This window comes from Ooceraea biroi, chromosome 4 (assembly GCF_003672135.1).
Source record: "Ooceraea biroi isolate clonal line C1 chromosome 4, Obir_v5.4, whole genome shotgun sequence".
Classification (NCBI taxonomy): Eukaryota; Metazoa; Arthropoda; class Insecta; order Hymenoptera; family Formicidae; genus Ooceraea; species Ooceraea biroi.
In genome coordinates, this window is record NC_039509.1 from 11,645,871 (window position 1) to 11,668,321 (window position 22,451).

Here is a 22,451-nt window from a genome sequence, read left to right on the forward strand (position 1 = left end):
GCTGCTAGCCGCCGGCCACGCCGACTTATGGTGGCGGCCTTAAAGCGCACTCGCGACCTCGAAGAAACCGGCCGCGAAAACGCGTTGCTCACAAATTGGATGGCTTCCAGGCGAGATGTTGAAAAACTGCGTCTACGAAGCGCGAGATCCTAATGAGAATTTAAGAGCAAGAGAAACGCTCCGATAAATGTTCATCTAAAGAGGCTTTCTTCTTGAATTATGGGCGATTCGATACAATATTGCAATGAATTAATTTCTTAGACATAGATGGCTAATACCTTAATTAATTACACTGAGAAAAATTTTCATCGGATAAACCGATTAAATAGTTTTCCGATTGTTAATTTTGTTTTCCGATTACCTTCATCGGATATGTCCGATCATTTTCCTTTGTCTTTTATGCACTTTAATCGGATATATCCGTTTGTTACTATGTAATTGGATTAGCCGATTAGATAAGCCATGATATTTTTCTCAGTGTAATTAAGGTATAATTAATTAAGATATATTATAAAGTTAAAAAGAGTGTTTTCCCTAAAAAGTTCGAGCTGAAAATAATTTTAAAAATCTGAAAAACAGCTAAATCTTCATAAACCTCAAAATTCTCTTTCAAACATGAAAGAATATATCAACTTTAATTGAATTAACTTCATAAATGAGTAGATAACACAGTAATGTTTAATAACTAAAAAAAATGTTCCCAATCGATAAAACTCAAGAACAGATAATATTTCGACGACGAGCCTGCTGAGAAACGTCGAACTTGCGAAACAGATCGCGGAAAAATCGAATACGATGTTGTCGTAGCATCGATGGCGGCGAGAACCATTCGTTCCCATTATCGCCTGTCCTATTAGACGCCTCGCGTACGGGAGACACCGTATATATATGATGCAACAGCTCTTTATCTTGCGGTAAACCCGGTTTTGACTTTCAAGCGGATACACTATCTTATAGCAAAGTGTACTGCGCTGGGAACGAGTCGCTCGTAGATGAAACGAGGCGAGGCGAGTCCATCGAAACGCGCTTTTCAGATATAACGCCGATTAAAATTCATGAGCCACGCGGCGCGATAACGCTCATAATGGGGATCGATCAAGATTGAAGTGAGTTTACACGTTTTTTGGTGGAATTCTCCATGAAAATTCATGAGAACGTATTTTTATCAATCAGAATTGAAAAGAGTATGACAAATACTTATAATAGCATTTTATTTTAATAGCTAATTTAACAGCATTTAGCGATTATGTAAAAATAGTTATGTATCTGTCGCGTGTGCGTATAAATGCGTAAATCTCGTGTCTGACGTGAAAGAGTGAGAGCCTAATCTTGTAATCGATATATTATCATATTTTCACGAGGCACTTCTCACCAAGTGCGGGCTTTAGTATTTCACAATGATAATCGCTCTCTTATCTCTCATCCTGAGTAGATGCACTTTCCAAAGCTATCTCGACACAAGAAACATACACGAAAATTGCAACAAGTATACGAAGACACTAAAAGTCTTTATCAATAATTATTGCTATAAAGCTAGTATAATTTATCAATATTCCGTTAAGAATTATAAAAAGATATACACCATACCAGATATAAAACATACTTGAAAATCAGAAATTTATATTACGTAAAAAAGAGAGAATAATTGCATACAAAATAACTTAATGCAATTTTTAACGTTAACGTAATTTCAACTAATTACTACTGTATAATTGATATCATTTTTACCCTCATCTTTAATCTCTCGCAACTTTAAGAAATAACGAATTCAATAATACTCAATCAAGCACTCAGTGGTCGATTACGTTCTCGATCAGACATTCGGAAAGATGCATGGTCATCTTTTCCCCTTTTGGTGAAACCGCGCGCGATTTTTAACAGTCCCTTAAATATGTCTCATGGTCGATAAAGATGGGTTGTAAATGCGGTGTATGGGGTATGTATATTGTATGTCGCGTGGATACCCGTTTAATGTGCGAACCTCCACGATTATGAGGCCCCCCTTTCGATCTTCCGTTCGATCGCCTCGATCAGTGTTCATCGCACGCTTTTCACTCGCGTGCTGCACGGGATGATGTCGCGTGCGACGGTCTGACTTGGCATCGTAAGTTAGTGCACTGACAATGGGAAAATAGTTGCTGGAACTGTTTCGTCTGTCGACACGAAGACAACGCGGACCTAAGCAGGTGCTGACGCACGCAATCGATGTCACTGTTACGCCCGTTTTCGGCATTCTTTCACGATAGATAGGTTTGTTTCTCTTTACTTAAACGAGAGATTTGTATGATTAGGATATAATTACCCAGTTTTGCTTCCCAGCAAGTCTAATTGATCTTTGTCAGCCTTAAAATTTGAAACGTTCGCTTTAAGCAACTATTGTTTCAAGAGCAATGACTGAATAAATGTATATCATGAACATCATTTACGAATCAAAATTATATATATGTTCGAAACGTTCGAATATTGCACTGCTATAAATTAAGTATTGAAATGTACGCACCTACAATTGCGTTTTAGATTCTGTTCGCGCATATAATTGTAATTAAATGGAGTAGAACTTTTAATTAGTGACATTTAAAGACACAATGAGCATGGTGCATTTAATAATCGTAGTTTCATGAGAATTCATATCTATAATAATATAATTGGAATTAGTGTATAAATGTCCATCAATGATTTAACTTCCACTTTATGTGTTTAATTATCGCAAAATGTACCAACGAAGAAAAATGCATGTGTTATAAATGCGCACGATCTCGCGACGACAGGCTGCAGAAATCGCGCTCTTAAAGAACCACGAGACGCCTAAAGGTTCGAGCGTGCATTTTGCGATCGTGCCTACCGATCGCACGCAATGATCGAGGTTCATTCGATAATAGTGGCGGGCACGCGCGTTTGCATTATATCTTTAAGCGACGTCAATTTCGTCCGCGCGTACCTGCCAGTTACCGGGCTCTAGAATCCCGTCGGGCCGTTCTTTTACGTTCGATCCAGCCGTTCGATAGCCGGGCTTCCGCTATAGTTTCGCACGCGTGCATAATTCGTAATTGGCCGCCGCTCCGGGACAGAAATTATCAAGCACTCGCTCACCTACGCGCGGAAGACGTTGGTTCGCTTAATGTCACGTGTAATTAGACGAGACGGTCGAAAGACGGCGTTGATATTTTATTGTTGTTTCATTCTAACATCACTGCATCATAGATACATCATAGATAAGTGATCTTCGGAACATTCTCTCCAAGTGATGCACACGCGTTAGATTCATGATTATGCGCGCGGATTCGAACGGAGAAGATTACAGCACGAAAGATCGCGAGCTGCGGGATACCTCGCGGTTCGGAGTGACAGATGCATCGCGAAATAACGAACGCGAGGGGATTAACCGAAGGGATCTTAATTAAACGTGCTAACTCTTAATCCCGAGTCGACGCATGAAGGTTCTCTGATTTATCTCTCTCTCTCTCTCTCTCTCTCTCTCTTTCTCTCTCCTCATCTCTCGCTTTTACGGGATAAAACTACGGAAAGCATCAAGTTAAGAGAGAATTTTTTAAATCTGTCGCAGGTCGTCTCTGTCGAGTCCGGTTACGAGCAACAACGTCGCGGCGGCCGAGACACGCCGATTAAGCGCCGCGCGGATCAAGCGTGGGCAAAGCCATCGGGAGACGATAAAACCAACGCCTCCGCCAGACGCTCCTGGAATCCGGCCAGATCGCCTTGCGCCGCGGCTAACGGTCATCGACGACGTCGATTAACCCGGGCTTACCATATTCGCCAGCGCAAAAGAGCAGAAGGAACGTCTCGCGCGATTCCGACACGGTTTACGCTAAGACACCCGATGTACGATTGCTTGCAGCGCCTCGGGATTCCGTACCATGTTATAGGATATTTGTGTAACGTACACGGTATCTCCCGACAGGCGAGAATATCACGAGGGACCAGAGATTTATCCTGTGAAAAACCAAGAAGAAAAAGAAATCATCTTACAACAGCTCTCAAGTTTCTTCCGCGATGGAACAGCAAACGCAACAGTTTCGGATACCTACATACTTGATTATGCAGTTTGCCCCGCGAGATCCCACGTTCTCGCTTAATTGAACGATACTCGCTAATGTGCGAACCGTAATCGCACGCGTGCGTTATTCGCGTCCGTGCGCCGTGCCCTCGGCGAAGGTAAAGATATTCGTGCTACGGATACAACGGACGCGCGCGCTATTAACGCGCGATAGCCTGTAAAGCGGAACGCGCGTCCCTGGCCCGTGGCGATTCGAAATGCAACACCGGCCGCTCATTATCGCTGGCTCGCGCGCGCCACTGCCGCCGTTCGCCGATTAGCATTTTCATACGGCTACTACCTACCGGCGAGAGTGCGACGAGAAAACGCGGCAGTGATTCATCGAACGAGTTCTCCGACCGGCGCGGCACGGAGACTAGCGCCAGGAGGTAGCGACTCGTCCCCGGGTCGATCGAATCGACGACGTCGGCGGCGGCGGCGGCTACGGCGACGGTGACGGTGGCGGTGGCCTTCTGTTCTTTCCGCTTCTCTCTCCGTCTTCCTTCCTCTCTTTCTCTCTTCTGTTTTGCGACTCTTCCTTTTTCTCCTTTCTACTCGGGCGTTCGGGGATTCGCGAGAGCTTCGTTCGCAAAGCCGGGCACGTGCTAATATTTCTGATATCGCGACTCGCACGACGGGCTGATAATTCTCCACCGACGTGTGTCGGACGCGTAGAGCCACATGCACGCGCGTTACGTAAGTTAATTGTTAGCTGTCACCAGATTCGCTCGCACGCGGCATCGATAAACATTTATTCGCGGCACTTTGCGCTACGCAGCTGGCTTTGTGCGAGATACAAATAGAAAAAAATCGATCGCATATTCATGATTCGCAACAGTGTAGTAAGCTGAGCTACGATTCTAACGTGCGATAATCAGAGCACTCCAATGGATCGTCGACTGTGCGTCGGTCAGAGGAAGAAAAAGAAGATTGACGCGTATTACGGAGAAAACGAACGTAACTTTGCCAAAGTCCGATCCGGTAAATACTCCGCGATGCGTCCCGTCTGATAAAATTAATTGCCGTGATAAAGCGATTAAAGAAATCGCTTCGTAATAGCCAGAATACTCGGAGATACGATAAGATCGCCCCGAGAGAATGACGAGACTACCAGTCTCGTCGTCGCAAAGCACGTCCCGAAAGATTTTTCTTATCAATTCTATCCTTCGTGTCTCCACTGTAATATCGACGAAAAACGCGAGTCGGTGAACAGCAACGTGCGGGAAATAAATTTCACACTCGATCCGTGACAAATCAGACCCCGTTGGTTATTGCGACGATCGTCGTTCCTCGCTTCGACGATCGGCAAATCGGCTTCGCGGAGCACCAACAAGGAAAGAGCAGAGAGCTGAATGCAGAAATCCAGTTTGAGATTCTGGTCCTGGCGCTCGCAATGCGACGCTCCTCGAGATCTTATCATTCAGCGGCTATCGCGCGGATGTACGAATTGTACATCCGTAGCGTTCCATGTATATTCATCGAGCGTTCTTCACCATCATCGGTACTAATTACATAATTGATATTTATGCAAATCGCCGGACGGATAAATGTTTAATCATCGTCTCGGTTAACGAGCCTCGAACGTCTCTGCAGCCGCGGAACGGCGCGGCATCGTCTCGCCAAGGTCGGCCACGCGTGCAAATACGGTTGTTATACCGTTATCGCTATTGTCGCTTATACAAATCAGCGTGAAACTGGCTGGAATTACCATTATGCGAGATGAACTGTGAATAAAAGCGCGACGCCGAGAGCGAGCGTCGTTATCTCGCGACTCAATTCGGAATTCGTGACGGGTTTATGAACCTGCAGAGTCACATTCCGCTGCATCCGCAAGTAGCTATGATCTGCGGATCTGTAGAAATCCACAGATACTTACTCTGAAATTATTGAATCGTACGCGGTACGCGGGATGTACCTGCGAAATTTATAGCTAAACGTTATTTAGCTGGTATCGATACTAGCTTCTTTGCACGCGCATGCACGTCTGTCTCTCTTATCGAATGTATTATATTTATGTCATATTATAACGACGTCGTTGTAGTCATTAATCATTCCAGTGGATATAAGTTTCTGTGTCTTACGCAAAACGCGTATCTTGTTACTTCCATTAGTACAATAGGCGCCACGCTATCCGGAATCGATGATGTGCCACTCGATCGGCGCCGTCCAAGCGCCAAAGTGCAAAACGATTCGAGTGAAAGTTAAACAGGAGAGTCACCATTGTTAGAATATATCGAGCCAATCGAGAAGGCATTCCAGACGAGTGCCAGCTCGCGTGACTGCAGCCTCTTTCTCTTATCGGTGGAATCAATTTAGAGTTCGTCGTAACTCTCCAGAAAAGTAACGCGATCGCTCGCGAGGACTCAAGTTTTTCAACCGGAAGTTCAATTGAAACCATTGAAATTGAAGACGATTTTATTATCCGCTTGTGTGGAAAAATCCGATTAAAATCGCGTATTATTGTTATTATTAAAAATTTAATTCGTTAATCGATAGCCAAAGAATTATCAATGCTTGAATATCGAGTAAAGACAACATTTATTTTCCGTTAGACTAAACCGACTGTAACAAATATTACGTATATTGCCGAGGAAAATAACCACGTTTACCACATTTGCTTTTTCTCGGGTCGTTGCGTATGAAATTGCGTATGAAATGAAATGTTGTATGTCAAAGCTTCCAGTTTCATATAAAACATTTCCATGAAATCTCTTCTAGCACACGAGTATCTCGACAGTTTTAAAATTTTAATATTGTCTTATGAATCAAACATTCTGTATGTATGGCTTATATCTTATATTATTTTTATTGCATACGTCAAAAACAGTTTATAACAGCATGTTTCAATTTCCGCAAAATATTTACGAGATTTTTCAAACTATGATAAATTTCCACTCGATATTAGTTTCAATTTGTTTGAAATAAAATCATGAGAGGCGTACAATTTCATCATTTGCATAAATCTCGTTTTTTGGAAACTATCTAAACAAATTGATGGTGAATGAAATTTCACATAGCAATCTAAGACCCACTTCTCCTCGTCGTTGGGTTAATTTATCTCAAGTTATCTCGCGAAGATTGCTACGTTCGAACAGTTCCGTGATAAGTTACTGCTCTTTTATGGTAAATAGTCGTGGCTTCGATCGCTATCGTGCGCGAACGAAACGCACGTCACGGCAATCACGGCCGTATAAGTTCCCGAAAAGCATTCCGGCGCGTCGCGAACTCCTCTTTCTCTTTCGTCTACTCGATCTTTCTCTCGACCGTCTACCCTTCCACTTTCAATGACTCTCTCTCTCTCTTTCTCCCTCTCTTCTTTCTCTTCTTTCTCTCTCGTTCCCGCCTGTCTCTCGCCATCGCGTCGTATCTACGGGTCGTTGATATCGCCTCATGTTTTCTCGGATAACGTGCATGCAGCGGCGGTCTGCAACGCACGAAACGCGGCACGCACTGCGCCCCCGCGATAATAATTATTGACAGATGCGGCCGACTAACACGGCTTTCGTCTAGCCGACTGCACTGACGAGTCCCAACGACTTGTTTTACTGACGACGACGCACCGCGCGCTCGCCAGTACGATGATAAATCGCCACGCGAGATACGTTGAAAATTCATATTTTAATTTCGCGATGAATTGCGAGCATTTCGTGGCAATTCCCAGTAGTAATACGCGACATTGCGAGTCACACATTTTTATTAAATTACTAGGAATACTCCTGATGATTCTAGGTGACTCCTGCGGGATATTCGTGCAAACTGCTCCCGCTCCGGGGGATTATTTCTATTTCAATCAACGTGTGCGTAGGCTGTTTACGAAAATAACTCTTTAATAAATTTCGCGGTTGGCTGCGTGAATATATAGAATGTTATTTAAATTGATATTTAATACGTTAATTGATATCCGCTAACTCTAACTAGATGTTTCAAGAGTGTATATTAAAATTTGCGGGTGGTTTAACGAAGATGGATATTATGTACCCTTCTGTAACATGTGCTAGATATTTACAACTATATGATTTGTACATCGACCGTTGCAAATCCCGTGTTGTGAATAATTGAAAAGCTTGAAGCAATATGTGCTAATTCTCACGAGAGAAAATCCTGTGCAATTCCTAGCTTACACATATAGATCAGATACAGATACGATTACAAATCTCAAGGTATTATCGCATTACTTTCAATTAATATCTGATAAGTAATTAATTATTTAATAAAAGTAATAATACGTCTAATATCACTTCTCTAATTAAAGACTCAGTAACGTGCTGAATTATCGTGAATGTTTAATGATTAATTTAATATTCTTTGCTGCAGCTTTTTAGATTTATCTTTTCACTCTTATTTTCTCTCTCTTCTAAATTGTTTTTAAAATTATCAATAATATCAAACATCAAATATCAAACACATGTGGAAAAATTGTTGGAGAAATATAAATACGAACAAGCAGAATAATAGTGAATTGATAAAAACTTAATTATAGTGAGAGCATAATGATCTTTCATAAATTAATAAGTAGATTAGTATATGTGAAACATATTTATGCCATCATGTTGCGTGCGTTAATCTAATTAAAGTCAGGAATTATTAAAACGATGTATTTGAATATAATGGTATACGATGATATTACAGGCGTACAATGATATTAGGTACACAACTAAATCAAAATCTTGTCATTTTGGACCAAATGCGATTGTTTGATTCTGAATCGTAATAACCTCATCTAAAATACTGGAATTTATGAGAATTTATATCAGAATCGCGATAAGTGCTAGCTGTTAATGTTCGTGTTAATGTTAAAGACATAAATAACATAAAAGTGTAACGCATATAACGCAGTTTTTATTTATTTTCGAGTATAAAAGTGGAAGACCATTGTCCATCACAATTGTTAAATTACTAACAGAAACGTTCGAATATTGCGAATATTTTGCAGAAAGAAAAGGAAAATATATTTTCCCTCGCGAATTCAACGATTTCGAAGGCGCAGTGCAAGAGAAAAAAATTGATCGATTAGATAACACAAAAGAATAAAGTATTTCCAATATTTCCTGACACGTTTCTCCAATGGTGACGGTATATCTTAAAGTTACTTTTCGTTCTTATGAAAACGGGCCACTGACTGGCGAATGACAAGATAAGACCGCCTACTCGCGTTTGTTTTTCCACGATAAAAAGCGAAAGCCTGACGGAATCGAACAACTTATAGAAACTAATAAACCGCGGCTTTCCATCTGGCAAACCCATCGGAATTGCCGTAATCATGATCACTCGCGCAAACCTGAACCTTTACGATCTTGTCTCACAACGTTTCACGAAAGTTGTGCAAGCATAGATCTGTGCAGAAACCGATGAGATTTATCCGTTAGATTCGCTATTGTTGACGAATCATGTAAAATAAAATAATTTTCGCTGGAAACTACGTAGGAACTTTCTGTGAAATTATATGTATCTCCGACACAATAAAAAAGACACGGTTACCTTAATACGTTCGCTTATGCTTCCTGAGGGAGTTGTTAATTTTATGCCTTCAGGACAGTCACTATATGTACAGTACACGTATAACAATAACCGTTAAACATTGACCTATTAATACTAATTTCATTACGTGATTCAAATGATTATTAATGTTAATTATTATAATGTTATATGTAATAATTATAAAAAACCAATCTTGACAATTTGATGAAGCTTTCTTAGCTTAATAATTTAAGCTTACTTCTGCTTGAATTATTTCAGCATATAATTTAATGAAGAGAATGACAAAAAAGATGCTATTTGCTGCATTGTAAATGTCTCCATCTCTACGTTTTGTAATAATAAAACTCGATCGGTAATGGACAATGCACTTATGTAGGAAACATATTGTAGGAACACACTTGTCTTTTCACGAGATATAATCCTCGTAATGCACCTTCGGAAAGTAGATTCGCTCGCGAGTAAATTAAAGTTCAGCGTGTGATATGTGCGCGCACTCATTCATAGAAAACCGTCTGCTGCAATTTGCATTATAGCCATCTCATTTATCATACGTCATTATGTCGAGTTCATCACTGAATAATGGTTTCTTATTAATATTTCCAGAGGATAAGGATTAGAAGATACTTTTTTGGAATTTGCAATTTTTCTATAAAAAAATTTAATGGACACCTTAGTTATAAAGATATTTAATTCAACGATTGACAAATAAAGATGAATGATGGATGAAATGATTTTGTAAAAGTATATAAATGTACCAAAAAGCTGTATCTATCGATTAATTTTCTACTTTCTCTTAATAAAGAGAAATCTTCTCTCTTAAATATCATAATTTTAAAGATTTTCTCTTGATAAATTAAATAAGATTATATTCGTTTCAGAACAATCGTGGGATGTGTTGTATGTATCTATAACTAATAATACCTTACAATGCACGCGATGCTTTGTGTGTCCCGCGTACTCGTCTTGTGCATTTATTATAATGCGTCTCCATTCATCATGCGTACTCCACAAAGCGAATCGCCCGTTTCGCGGAAACGCTGTGGCAAAACGCCAGTTATAAATTCTATCTAATGTACTCGTAATTAAATCCACCGGCAACGCAAAAGCCCATTCATAATGAAATGGCAACCATACAACGTCGTGCCTTTTGCAACCTGCTAAGTGCTATTATGTAACTATCATAAACGCACGTGCGTTTCTTTTAATGCATGTTAAGTCGCGACTGTATGAACGATGAAACGAATGCAGCGACTTTCATATAAGAAAAACTATGAGGCGCCAGTTTTAAGTAACTGGTGGTTACTGATATTTTGAGAGTTCTTTTCTGTGTGTGTGTGTGTGTGTGTGTGTGTGTGTGTGTGTGTGTGTGTGTGTGTGTGCTTGGTCAACATTTATACAGAAAATAATTGAGCTCATGTAACATATAATATCCAAAGTGCATACAGACGAGTAAATTATATAAAGATTTTTATAAATCAAAATTATATGTCATTAATTTTCCCCTCTTCTCTCAGCATTATGTCTAGAAATTAACTCAATATTGTCAAGTTTTATAAAGTTAAACTTGACTTTCGGAAAATGACTATAGCGACGCAAACCGGTATAATTTCTGAAATTAATGCGACAGAAATCGGTAGGGAAGATTAAAACACTCGCCTGCTGCTAGAATGAACGAACGTATGAGTATATAAATGTAGCACAGTGCACAAAGCGTTATTCTGATTGCAACACAGCACAATAGTAGTAAAATTATTTTGCGTTTTGAATATTTGCGTGACAAACGTATGCGACAATGTTTCATGTTGAAGTCGACAATACTGATCGTCACAATGAATCTACTCGCCCCGACAGGACGTTAGGACAATGTATTCACGAGTAACATAAGCAACGGTTTCGCGTATCTATTATTAAGAAATATGTAGACACAAATATGCACTCCAAGATATACTATTCGCACACTCGCGAAATGCATTCTATCCAACACTTGCACAACCGCGCCTAAGATGGCGTATCGTCGATTCGAATAATGGTAAAAGCGAATTGAACGAGACGAGTGGAAAGCGCGATTTAATGAACTTATTAATTCTTCATTCCTGTGTTCAATAAAATCTCATCTAACTGGATTTATTTACTTGTCTCGAACGCCTCTTCAGCGACAAACCGTGCCCTTCCGAGATGTTCACTTACATTTCCTCTCGAGCATCAACGCAGTGCGATGCAGTGTGCAGTTACCGGTGCAGTCCACTCCGGGATAAACAAAAACACAAACTTGCAACTAGTCCGATCTTTTTCTCGCCGGGGCGATGCGTCTTTCTCCCTTTCGCGGGATGCGGTATCACTCGCGCTAATTCTCCTTTTTCTCGTATTTGCGAAAAAACACGCGAGCGAACGAGATGGCGAACGGCGACCGCGGAGGAGCGAAGTGCAAGAGGGAAGAGAGAAAGAGAGTGAAAGAGGGAGAGAACGCGCACCACCGCGCGCGTGCGGGCGCGAGAGAGAAGGACCGGGGTCGCGGTGAATGACGCGACGAGAAGAAAGAGGAAGGGATACGACGGGAACAAGAAAAAAAGCGAGTGATACTATATGCGAGGAGCGAGCGTGATAAGGAGCGGCGAGCGTGAGTTTCCTGCACCGCGAACGCGAACGCGAATGCAAACGACGGACGACGGCGCGTCGCAATTTGCGCGATGATCAATCCTGCCGGTGTCGATTCCGCGACGATGCTCCGATATGTTGTCGCCGTCACATCGTGGTGTCACAGTCGCGTGGCGCGAAAAACGGACTGCTCCGAAAATGATCTCCGGAGGACGTTGCGCGTGCGCTGCAGCGATTGCGGCGGTCTCTCGTCGACGGAGAGAGAGATCGTCCTCCTCCTCCTTCTTCTCTTCCTCCTCCACCCCGGTATGTTCCTGCTCAGGATCCGATCGAGCAGACACTGACCCCACGAGACGACGTCGGAACGAAGGAGAGAGAAAGAGAGAACGAGAAAGGATAGGGAGAGGGAGAAGAAGTACGAAAAGGAATGAGTGGAGCGCAAGGGAGAAACGGGATAGAAGTTAAGAAGAAGAGAGAAACGGAGAAAGGGGAGGGGGAGACGATAAATAACACGGGAGAGAAAACGGAGAAGGAAAAAGGATGACGGAGGGAGCGTGAAATTAAGAATGAATTGCGAGACGGTGTACAGTGCGCAATTTTCTTGCGAGTCTTCACTTTACGTCGCGCGACGCCTTTTCCCTCGCAGCTTTTAAACACGCGCGAAACGGCGAGTCTTGTATCGAGAAAGGGGGAAAAAGGAAGGAGAGCGCTCTCTCTCCCGCCGCTTTGGTCGGTACACGCACTTGGCTCTTCGAAATTTACGTGTGTCCGGACGCAACGGAGAGTGCGCGACGTCGTCGTTCGAGATATGTCGAAAGAGACGTGCGATTGGGGAAGACGACGACAGCGATGCGCGGCGATGAAGCGCGCTCACGGATGCAGACGTGACAGCGCGCCGTACGCCTGTTTAGAATATACTGAATATATTTTAACCGAAGCACTCCGCCGCACTGGCGCTCCGCTCATACTCGGCGCCGCTCGTCCACGATCGGCCGCGCTCGGCTACCATGGTTGAACCAACCGCGACGCCCGGTCGACAGGGCCCGCACCCGCACTCGATCGCTAACCGTGCAGCATGCAGGTCGATGCACCGCGCTCGTCCACGCTCGCTTGTCTCCATTTCCCCTTGCCACCTGTCAAGAGGCAACTCTTCGTATCTCGTCGTACTTTCGGTCATTAATCTGACATGTGACATCTATGTTGAAGAACGATAATTTACATTGTATATTTATATAATTAAACAGTATTAAATTTTACGTAGATCAATAATAAATTTCATGAAATCCATGACTTTATGGAACTAAAAATTTTAACGATCACTTTGTAAAGATATAAAAATATACTTGGATTTTATATATTTATAATATTTCCTCATTGTCGGGACATTTGCTAATACATCTTTGTAAAATCGGCGTACTAATTAAAATATTACATTTTACATTTTATTTCAAATATTCTCTTTCAAATGATTCACGTAAATGGAATTTATTTTCACTATTCATTTTTCTGAAAAGTCAATACTTTCTTATGGGAATACCTATACAGAACACACGGTATATTATTTTACAATGCACATGTATTAAAATATATATTTTGCGCAATATAAAATAATACATTGTAACAATATGCACATAATACATAGCTGATGATAAAAGACAGCAATCATGCGTTATTAATCGTTACGGACGTAAAACACGATAGCATAAACCAGTTTCCGCTTCATTTGAAAGCATACTAAAACAACAGAGCCGTTTCACAGCGTCATTAGTTTGACAATACTTCAGGAAACTGTAAACTCGTTTAAAGCACGGGCTCGTTAAAGTTCGAAACACCGAACTGTTCTAAACGAATGGAGAGAATCGTAAATCGTTCCGGTACATAATGCGAGTTTAAGATTTTATTTAAAACGCTATTGATTTCTCGCGTGCACGCGCGATCTGGATTGCTTCGGTACAGAAATGATTTTATTACTTAATGAATAATCTTTAATCATCTGCATGCTAACTGCACATTTCGTGCATATAAAACTCCGATTGTTTAATTTTATCTCTAACAGGTTTCGATTTTATTGACGTTAGTGCGAACGCTAGCATCAACGTTATTTTCACCATATAGAGGCAACGCTCTACGATATCGAGGCATTGTCGGGCATACACGTTCGCGTGTATACATTATGCAAATTGATTCCATCGATTGGCCGCCGGGCTTCCCGTGCGAATATAGACTTGTTGCACGTTTCAGTAGCTCTATTCCGGTCTCTAGAACGTGCTCGTGTTGCAACTTGCAACTTTGCTACGCAATTCCAAGAAAATAATGTCGTATTAAGAAAACAACAACGAGTTTCTCAGCGATATCTAAACACTACGCTGTGTCTCGCAAACATTTATGTAATATGATTGAGTCGCGCATCTTCATTCGAGTTGCGAAAATAAAAGGATACCTATCACTTTGCCGGAACATAAAGACTAGCAACATTAATTTTTGCGATTGCGTTAAAATGTCAAGGTTTTTACAGAAATGATGCGAAACCCGTTTCGCAATAACGAATTTTTTATGTTAGTGCCGACACGAATTCCGATGAACAAGTCGACAACGTGTTTTTTTATTCTTACGGTTTGATACTAATCATGAAGAAAGTAATCGTCGCTACAAGATAGTAAGCTTGAAATTAATCGAATCTTTTCGATTGCGCTATCGAGTACTAGGCGCGCGCAATTCGTCGCGATAAAGTCAGTAACATTTTCTCCGAGTTTACAGACGATTAAGGGTCGTCGTAATTATCTTAAGAGGCCTCTTCGTGGGAGCGGTGCTGTTGCCGATTACTATGTGTCGCCAACGACGGCGCCGGCTCTTCTTGCCACTAATACGACTCTCATTATGTCAAGGTATGTAAGCGCCTATCGCGAGGTATCGCGCCTTGTGTGTGCGTACACTTTTACTTGACTTGGAAAAACGCATAAATGAGAACGAACGATTCATGAATGCCTTAATAATGGTCGTTCGATAGCCATTCGAAGTTAGGAGCCATAAAATGAACTGTCGGTAATCATGTTGTTATTTTATCTTTTCATACTGCTTGCGTCAACGTTGCGCAATTACACAAAATGTCTCGCGTAAGCTGACAACCAGCAACAAAGATATATGCTCCGTCCAGGCTCTGATAAGACTAATTTTTTAAAAATTTTTTCCTGCAGCATTATTTCCTGATGACTATTGACGATATATTATCGCGTTGTGAAGCTTGATATTTCAGCTATGATCATTCAAAATTTCAAGGTGCTAGCATGTCTGCATGATTAGTTTTAATGTTAAATGTGACTTCATTGACGCTTGTTGAAAAAGCATGCTTCGTAACACACGCTTACCGAGGATTAAAAAGACGTCAGAGTAAAGCATTGGAAAGACATGCTAGGAGATCGATCGATACCTATTGATCCGCATTTCATGAAAAACATCGGTACTGGTAATGAAATATAGTGTTTTCAATATGAGCCCCATTTAAGTGGCACAAGAAAGTACGCATGCAGAAGAGTTGAATCGAGACATTGCTCGTTTTCTTCGATTTGAAAGGAATCAAAGGTCAAAGGTGAACTCGTTATTTGAATGTTCTGAATCGTTTGGAGCAAGATTTTTCCTGTTCGGCCTGCATAAGCAAGGATCTTGATTGTTTATAGACAATAATGCATGAACGCATGAATTCAAAATTGTACGTGATTTTTGAAAACGCATCACAGTGCTCGTACACCTTTCGTATTGGCTTCGTGTGACTTCTAATTATTCCCAATTCAAGTTAGCGAAGTTACGATATCATTCATCCAAAGGAATTTGATTGCGATTTTAAAGGAGATCTTGAAAACGAAGCACAATGATTGCTTCGAAAAATATTTTAATTGCTTCCAGTATTGACTCAGAAAGAATATATTCTGAATAAAAAAGTAATAAAAACAAAAAATAATTGACATCTTGGCTTCGGTATCAGCCACATCAAAGTCTGGACAGTCTATATATGTTAACTCGTCCGAGTTAATGCTTATTATTTTAGAGTTAATTTTTCCCTATTAGAGTTTATTGAAAATAATTATTTATCGCAACATTTCTATATTCGCCATTAAATTAGTTTGCCTTTCAAGTCTTTGATTAAATTTGTTTTATTAAATTTCAACAGCAAATTTACCACCAAATAACGTCTCATTAATAAATATCAACATTTTCCGATCCAACAGGAAATTATGTAACAGTGTTGCATTACACTCCTACAAATCATGTAATAAATAATCGATAAAGAAGACATATATTTATGATAAAAATGTAAAAAATATTAAATTTTGATTTCTTTTATGTTTAATTTCCTAACAGCTAATCAAATTTTTTAAGTTAGAATCAAAAAAGTAATTGACTACGACTTTTTTATCGCGCTAGACTCGAATGTCGATAATGTGTGCTAACGCAATGGAAAAAAGAACGTCGATTGCGCAAATTCTTTATTATATTCTATTTTTAGAATTAAAAAGCTTTTTTTATAATGACGTTTAGTCGGAAATATGCGGCGCGAACACAGGAACGTATCCACCGCGAGAGCGACAAGACCAAAACGTTGACTGACGAACCAAAAAGACCGCATCGTGTTTTAATGCAAAGAGTATAGTGAAGAGTAGCTATTAGGATTCGCGGTAAATGATAGGTGGAACAACATCATCGATCCTTATCACGAGCCCGACTTTGCTAAAGAGAGCAGCAGGCCGAGTTACCTCGCTGCTAGTTACCCAAGAATCCTACGGGATGATAATGAGGACCTACTATCTCATGCTAAGCCAACCATAATTACCCTGTTGGTAATGTGCGGTTGTCGTCGGCACGATTAGCACCGTCTTCTTTCGCGAGTTGTCTCAGCTTGTCGCAAATTGCCGGAATTGGGTAACTGGATACGTGCGAGTTCTCTGACAGCGATCGTGTTTCTAATGGCGTTTTTAAATTTACGACAAAGTAGGTGACAAGAATTGTTTCTTTTTTCTTAAGTGTTGATAATCTAATAATTACTTACATCGCTTTATGATAATTATCAATAGAAATTTTCTGCGCAAGATTTTATTGAATGTTTCTATCTACGTTCATGTAACGAGTTTTTCTTTAAGGGATGATAAATAGTAGATCGACTATTTTGACTTATAACAACAATCTTCTTGAATTTTATCAATTTACAAAATACTGCTTTTAAATATATAGCACTAACACCTTGATGCGAATATCTATATGCATGCGTTCATCAAAGTGCTTACGCAACCGCGACTTAATTAGCGACCGTACTAAATGAATGTTCTAGGATTTTAATACGGCAAAATTGCGTTATAATGAATATTGGTATAACGAAATTTTCGTTGAATCAACAATAAACGTTGAAATGCAATCTCTACTGCAATGTACGGATAAATCAATATGATGTATTTTTATTTAAACAAGCTTCATGTGGAAACGAGGTTTGGTTGTGTATTTATAATAACTTAAACCGTATTCACATTTACATTCCTGGAAAAAATTACAGAGAAACGTGAAATTTATATTTATATAAAAAATTATTTTCTCAATATTGTAAAGATCTTTTCGTTTGTATATCATCCAATATTGTTCTGAGTTCTTCATCTTCCAGACGTCCCTCAAGGCTGGGAATGAGAGCTTTTGCCTCCTCCGGAGTTTCAGGACACAAGTTGGCTAATGAGGCAATTTCAAATTTGTGTAGCTTCTTCTGCATCAATAAGCTATAACAAGAAGACTTTTTCTAGAAGATTTTTCTTACAATTTTCGTTACATTTGTTATATTATGAGTTATATTTCCAAATATATAACATTTTACTAATTAACATGCATTTCTCTCAAAATAATTACTTATAATACTGAGAAAGTTAAATAACTGAGAAAAATTGATAATAAACCTTCTGACGGCTGCGATTGTCTCTTTATTTTTCAATTTTCCAAATCTATTGGTATATGTTAAACTCTTCATGAAAACTTCAGAGAATTCTTGCTCTTCCTCTGCGGATTCGTTCTGTGCTTTTCTGTGTTCCAATAGCATATAAACTTCCGATATTAACAACGTCTCTGCATTTTCAAATTCTGTGAAGAAATTTGTTGCCTGAATATTCAAATAATAGATGAAATATTCTGTATAATTGATATGAGTGTACATTCGTCATCTTCTTTATTTATCCAGATACAAAAACTTGATATAGTAGTTTTTTTTGATCGCATGTAAACGTATCTCTGATAAAATTTGTATTACTTCTCGCAAGATAACTTTATTTAACAATTAAAAATCTAAAAATATTTAAAAAACTGTAAAATATAATTAGTACATTTGTATATTATTAGTAGATTTATATTTTCTATATAATGACAGAATTTTCGTTAATTTGCAAGAAGTAAGAAAACATTTAAGGACAAGAAAATGTATAAAATTTGACAATACAGGAATGTTAAATTTCTTTTTTCTGAGAAACTTATAATCTACATAACAATTGCATGCTTCTGCACAACACTTCTGATGTGATATCACAGAGTATTAGTACAAAAGTATCAATCACACTTTGTATGACTTGTTTCGGCTGTTTAGGAAAACAAATCATTGAGGAGGCTTAGTGATGTAGCCCTTTTCCATCAAGAAGTCATATATCTTTCGCGTTTTATTCACATCGATTTTCAAGAGTACGCGTGCCTGTGCCAATCTCAGATAACCGCATTTCTTGTTTTCCGTTATGAGAAGATGCTTAAAGTCTAAGTAACTAGCAGGTATCACTCGTGCGACGGAGCAAAGTTCTATCTCTTCGGTGCTCAGTTTCTCGTATCCCGGTAGACCTTTCACGATGAGAGGAGGTGCGGTTTTGCGTTGCGTACTTCCGGGAATCGAGCTGCTGGCGCTGCCATCCGGCAGTAGACTTTTCCAGCTGTATTCCGGATTATTCATGTATTGCTTTCTCTCCCGTTCGCTCTCTTGTCTTAGCTTGCTCAGGTTCTGGAACATGGGCACGCTGTGAAAGTACTTGAGGCCGTTTTGCCTGAACTCCAGCAGCTTGTTGATACGATTCTTTAGCTCGCCGACGTAGTGCAGACCCTCCATGAGAGAATCAAACTCGATTCCGTCCATCAGTTGCATAAATATCAATAGCCTTTCCGCGATAGGTCTTGTTATCGTGCTCTCGTACCTCTGAATCCACGATATCACCCTGCGAAAGGCGATCAAGCCGTGTTTGCGGATGATTCCCCGTCTCCGCGCGCGTTCTTTCAGTCTGTTATTATACGCCTGGGCCAGAGCTGCTTGTAGAGCTCGTCCCAGCTCGTGCTCGTTGTCGTGCGGTTGGAACTCATCATACTCGAGGTCGCACACGAGCAATTCCGCGTCATTGTCGAAATTCACGTCGAAACTGGATCTAGCCGCGTTGTAGCCAGCCAATAACTTGGCATTTATTGTATTCGTGTCGAATCTGGGTGGCTCCTCCACATCGTGCAACTTATACATGTAAGGGATAATCTCGCAGCCGAATAAGCTGGCTCTGGTCTCCTTGATCTTCGGCAGATCCGGCAGTGCTTGACCGTCTATATAATTCTGCAGATAATGTGTCTTGCACTCCTCGGCGGACTTCCCTTGCATTCTACGTGCCACATCCGTCCAATTCCCGAAGCCACATTGCTCCACAATGTTGAGCAGCTCGAGCTCCTGCTTGGCGATCCAACTGCTATTATTGTTGGTCAAGGGAAAATCGTTCTTTATAATCACATAGTCGTGATCGTTCTTGTGCTCGTTGATTTCGCAACCGTTTGCAAAGCAAGATGGACACATCTCAACGTTGGGGCACACGGCGCAACGAACGTACGGCTCGACGAGAGTCAACCTGCACACGTGACACACTGAGCCCGAGGTAAGAATTTCTTCCTTTGAGACTGATACATCGCGTTCGAACCTGTCTGTTGGACTTAACAAGTAGTCTGAAAGAGGAAAATTGTTACCTTTAGCCCATGTCACTCGGATGTGCAGGCACTTTAATATCGAAACAGCGCGAAAAGCAGAGTTTGCCTATGCCGTAAGCTTTACAGTACTACAACGCTTAGATTTATCATTGAAGCAACATCAAACTTAAATTATGGAACAATTAAGTTGATTACTATTACATTAAGTAATGTAATAACTTCTTAGTGGACAGCTTATTATTATAGCTGCGTATAAGCACAAATTAAACGTTATCAAATTAAGGGATTTGGTTATTTATATCCACATCATTTGCCACAAAGAACTTTCTTTCAATAATAAATTTATAATTAATATCACACAAAAGAATGTCGTCAACAACACATGCTACAGTACATTTAATATGTTTTCTTATTTAAAATGCATAGAATATTAACATATAAAGTTGAATATGTTTCTCGTAACAAGTGAAAATCCAAAATGCATCCAGTTTAATAGCTTTCAAGATTAAGTTTTATCATTAAACTCTCACCAGTATCATAAAAGTTAGGTTAACTATGTACCTGTTAGCTTACATACGATAGGAGATATGTATACCTTTTGGAAATTGTAGATCCGCTGCATCTTCCTCTGTCATATCAGCAGGGTTGGGCATTTTGGCGCTGCGAGCACTTTTCTACATTTCCAACGTATAAAAACATACAATACGGTTAGAACATGTATAAAACGCAAGCCACATCAGCGGCCATTTATGGTTAGATTACACAAACAACAAAATATACCACCGATTTGAAATTGAACAACGCTGCGAAAATGTCGGAAGATTTGGAAAAGCCCCAGGTCCCGGAGAGGCCCGGCGTAAGACGAGAATTGAAAAAGGTAGATTTAATAAATTTGTCCGCAAATCACGGAGAAAAACCTGAGAGCGGCCACCAGCCTCCACGGGCACATTTCCTGACGTTTGACGCGCCGCCTGACAAAGTGGACGTGAACTAGGTCGTTACGCTCGGTAATGATACATGATTCGTGTCCAAACTATTCACAAGGAAGCTTTCCCATGTAAACTCTACTTTCGAACGAGTCATAGTGCGTTCGAAAGGGAAAGTAAAAATAGGGTTTGGGTGTATGAGCCTTGGTTTCGGAGAAATTTACATCTAAAGCCTATTACACAATGCAAAGGAACAGGCAACAGGAACAGGGAATAACCAATCGCGTTACACGATTTGAGTACGGATGACCAAATCGAGCAACGCGATTGGCTATTCCCTGTTCCTGTTGCCTGTTCCTTTGCATTGTGTAATAGGCTTTAAAGTGAGCATTTTCCAGCGGTACGGAAAGTACCATGAATAGCCATAATTCGGCGTGAAGCGTAGTAGTCTAGTGGCTAAGCGCGAGACTCGTATTTTGCCATCCGCGCAAGTTGGGTTCGAGACCGAGTTGTGATAATTTTTTTCTTCGGATTTTTGTTTCTTTGTGTTTGCATTATATTTTTTTATTATGTAAATAATAAATTATTATGTAAATAATGATTTATTATATTTTATTATATTTTGGAGGTATACGTATATAATGAGACATAAACATATACATTTAACATTTGTAAACTTTTTATTTATTTATATAGTTTGTATACTGTCGAGTGTTTATTTATTATTCTTTAGTGGCGTCATCATACGACAATATAAGCACTAATAAGTATACAATGCTAAGTCGATATGTAGATTTAAATATTTTTTTTCTCAATAATTTAGTAGATTAAAATATCCCGTGTTTTAATTTACTAAAAGTTTTATTGCACTTTCATCCAAAAGAGATAGCATGAGAGCATGCATATTTTGTAAAGCTGAGTTAAATTAAAAAAAGATGAGCATTTGCAAAAGCATCTATTCTGTTTTACGAACTAAATAATAATAATATATTAACAGTTTGATAATATAGATTTGAGCAGTACATTGCAGCGGATTTATATCAATTGTACTTGTAGCAGCAATAGCAGTATTGGGAGTAAAAGAATTACGCAAATTTACCGGAAACAATTTGATTGGTGGATTAATAATAAAAATTAAACGGATACGTTATTGCGTAAGTTTAAATATATTTAAATAATATATTTTAATTATTCTATAACATGTAGACAGACTACAGACTATCTACTATATGCATCCTGAGCAACGAGCTAGAGATCGCTTGAAAATGAATAATTAAGGTCAAACGTAGAGCGATAGCATCGGAATATCTAATCGAGAGAATCCGCGTTAACGCCATTAGAATGCACATCGTCGCCCTTCAATGAGAAACACAATGGACGTGGGACCATGAAAAAAAAAACTCGAAATGCACAGTTGTCAGCGGAGAGAAATTATATGAGATTAT

At 39.9% G+C, this 22,451-nt stretch overlaps 2 protein-coding genes and 1 long non-coding RNA gene across 8 annotated transcripts in view; 1 reads left to right on the forward strand and 2 right to left on the reverse strand.

Moving 5' to 3' along the window:
- LOC105275903 overlaps positions 1 to 13,037 on the reverse strand; it is a 127,926-nt gene extending 114,889 nt beyond the window's left edge. Inside the window, exon 1 of the mRNA XM_011333108.3 lies at positions 11,717 to 13,037. The gene's annotated coding sequence lies outside the window, so the exon portion shown is untranslated. The remainder of the gene's footprint in view (positions 1 to 11,716) is intronic.
- A 142-nt stretch (positions 13,038 to 13,179) lies between these two features.
- LOC105287486 lies at positions 13,180 to 17,657 on the forward strand. Its single transcript, XR_895464.3, has 2 exons — positions 13,180 to 14,780; positions 14,882 to 17,657. It is a non-coding gene; the product is annotated as an uncharacterized LOC105287486 (long non-coding RNA).
- LOC105287470 (DNA-directed RNA polymerase II subunit Rpb4) lies at positions 17,587 to 21,046 on the reverse strand. 6 transcript variants are annotated; one of them, XM_026968991.1, is made up of 4 exons: positions 20,864 to 21,032; positions 20,676 to 20,754; positions 18,052 to 18,232; positions 17,587 to 17,877 (listed from the first exon to the last, which is right to left on the reverse strand). In XM_026968991.1, the coding sequence occupies exons 2-4, from the start codon at positions 20,731 to 20,733 to the stop codon at positions 17,703 to 17,705; spliced, it is 414 nt and encodes a 137-aa protein (XP_026824792.1). In that variant the 5' UTR covers positions 20,734 to 20,754; positions 20,864 to 21,032; the 3' UTR covers positions 17,587 to 17,702. The 6 variants fall into 6 exon arrangements, with proteins under 6 accessions (XP_026824792.1, XP_026824791.1, XP_026824788.1 ...); XM_026968990.1 differs by having other exon boundaries at positions 20,861 to 21,032; XM_026968987.1 differs by lacking the exons at positions 17,587 to 17,877; positions 18,052 to 18,232 and adding an exon at positions 18,279 to 20,098 and having other exon boundaries at positions 20,864 to 21,046.
- Positions 21,047 to 22,451: the final 1,405 nt, after the last annotated feature.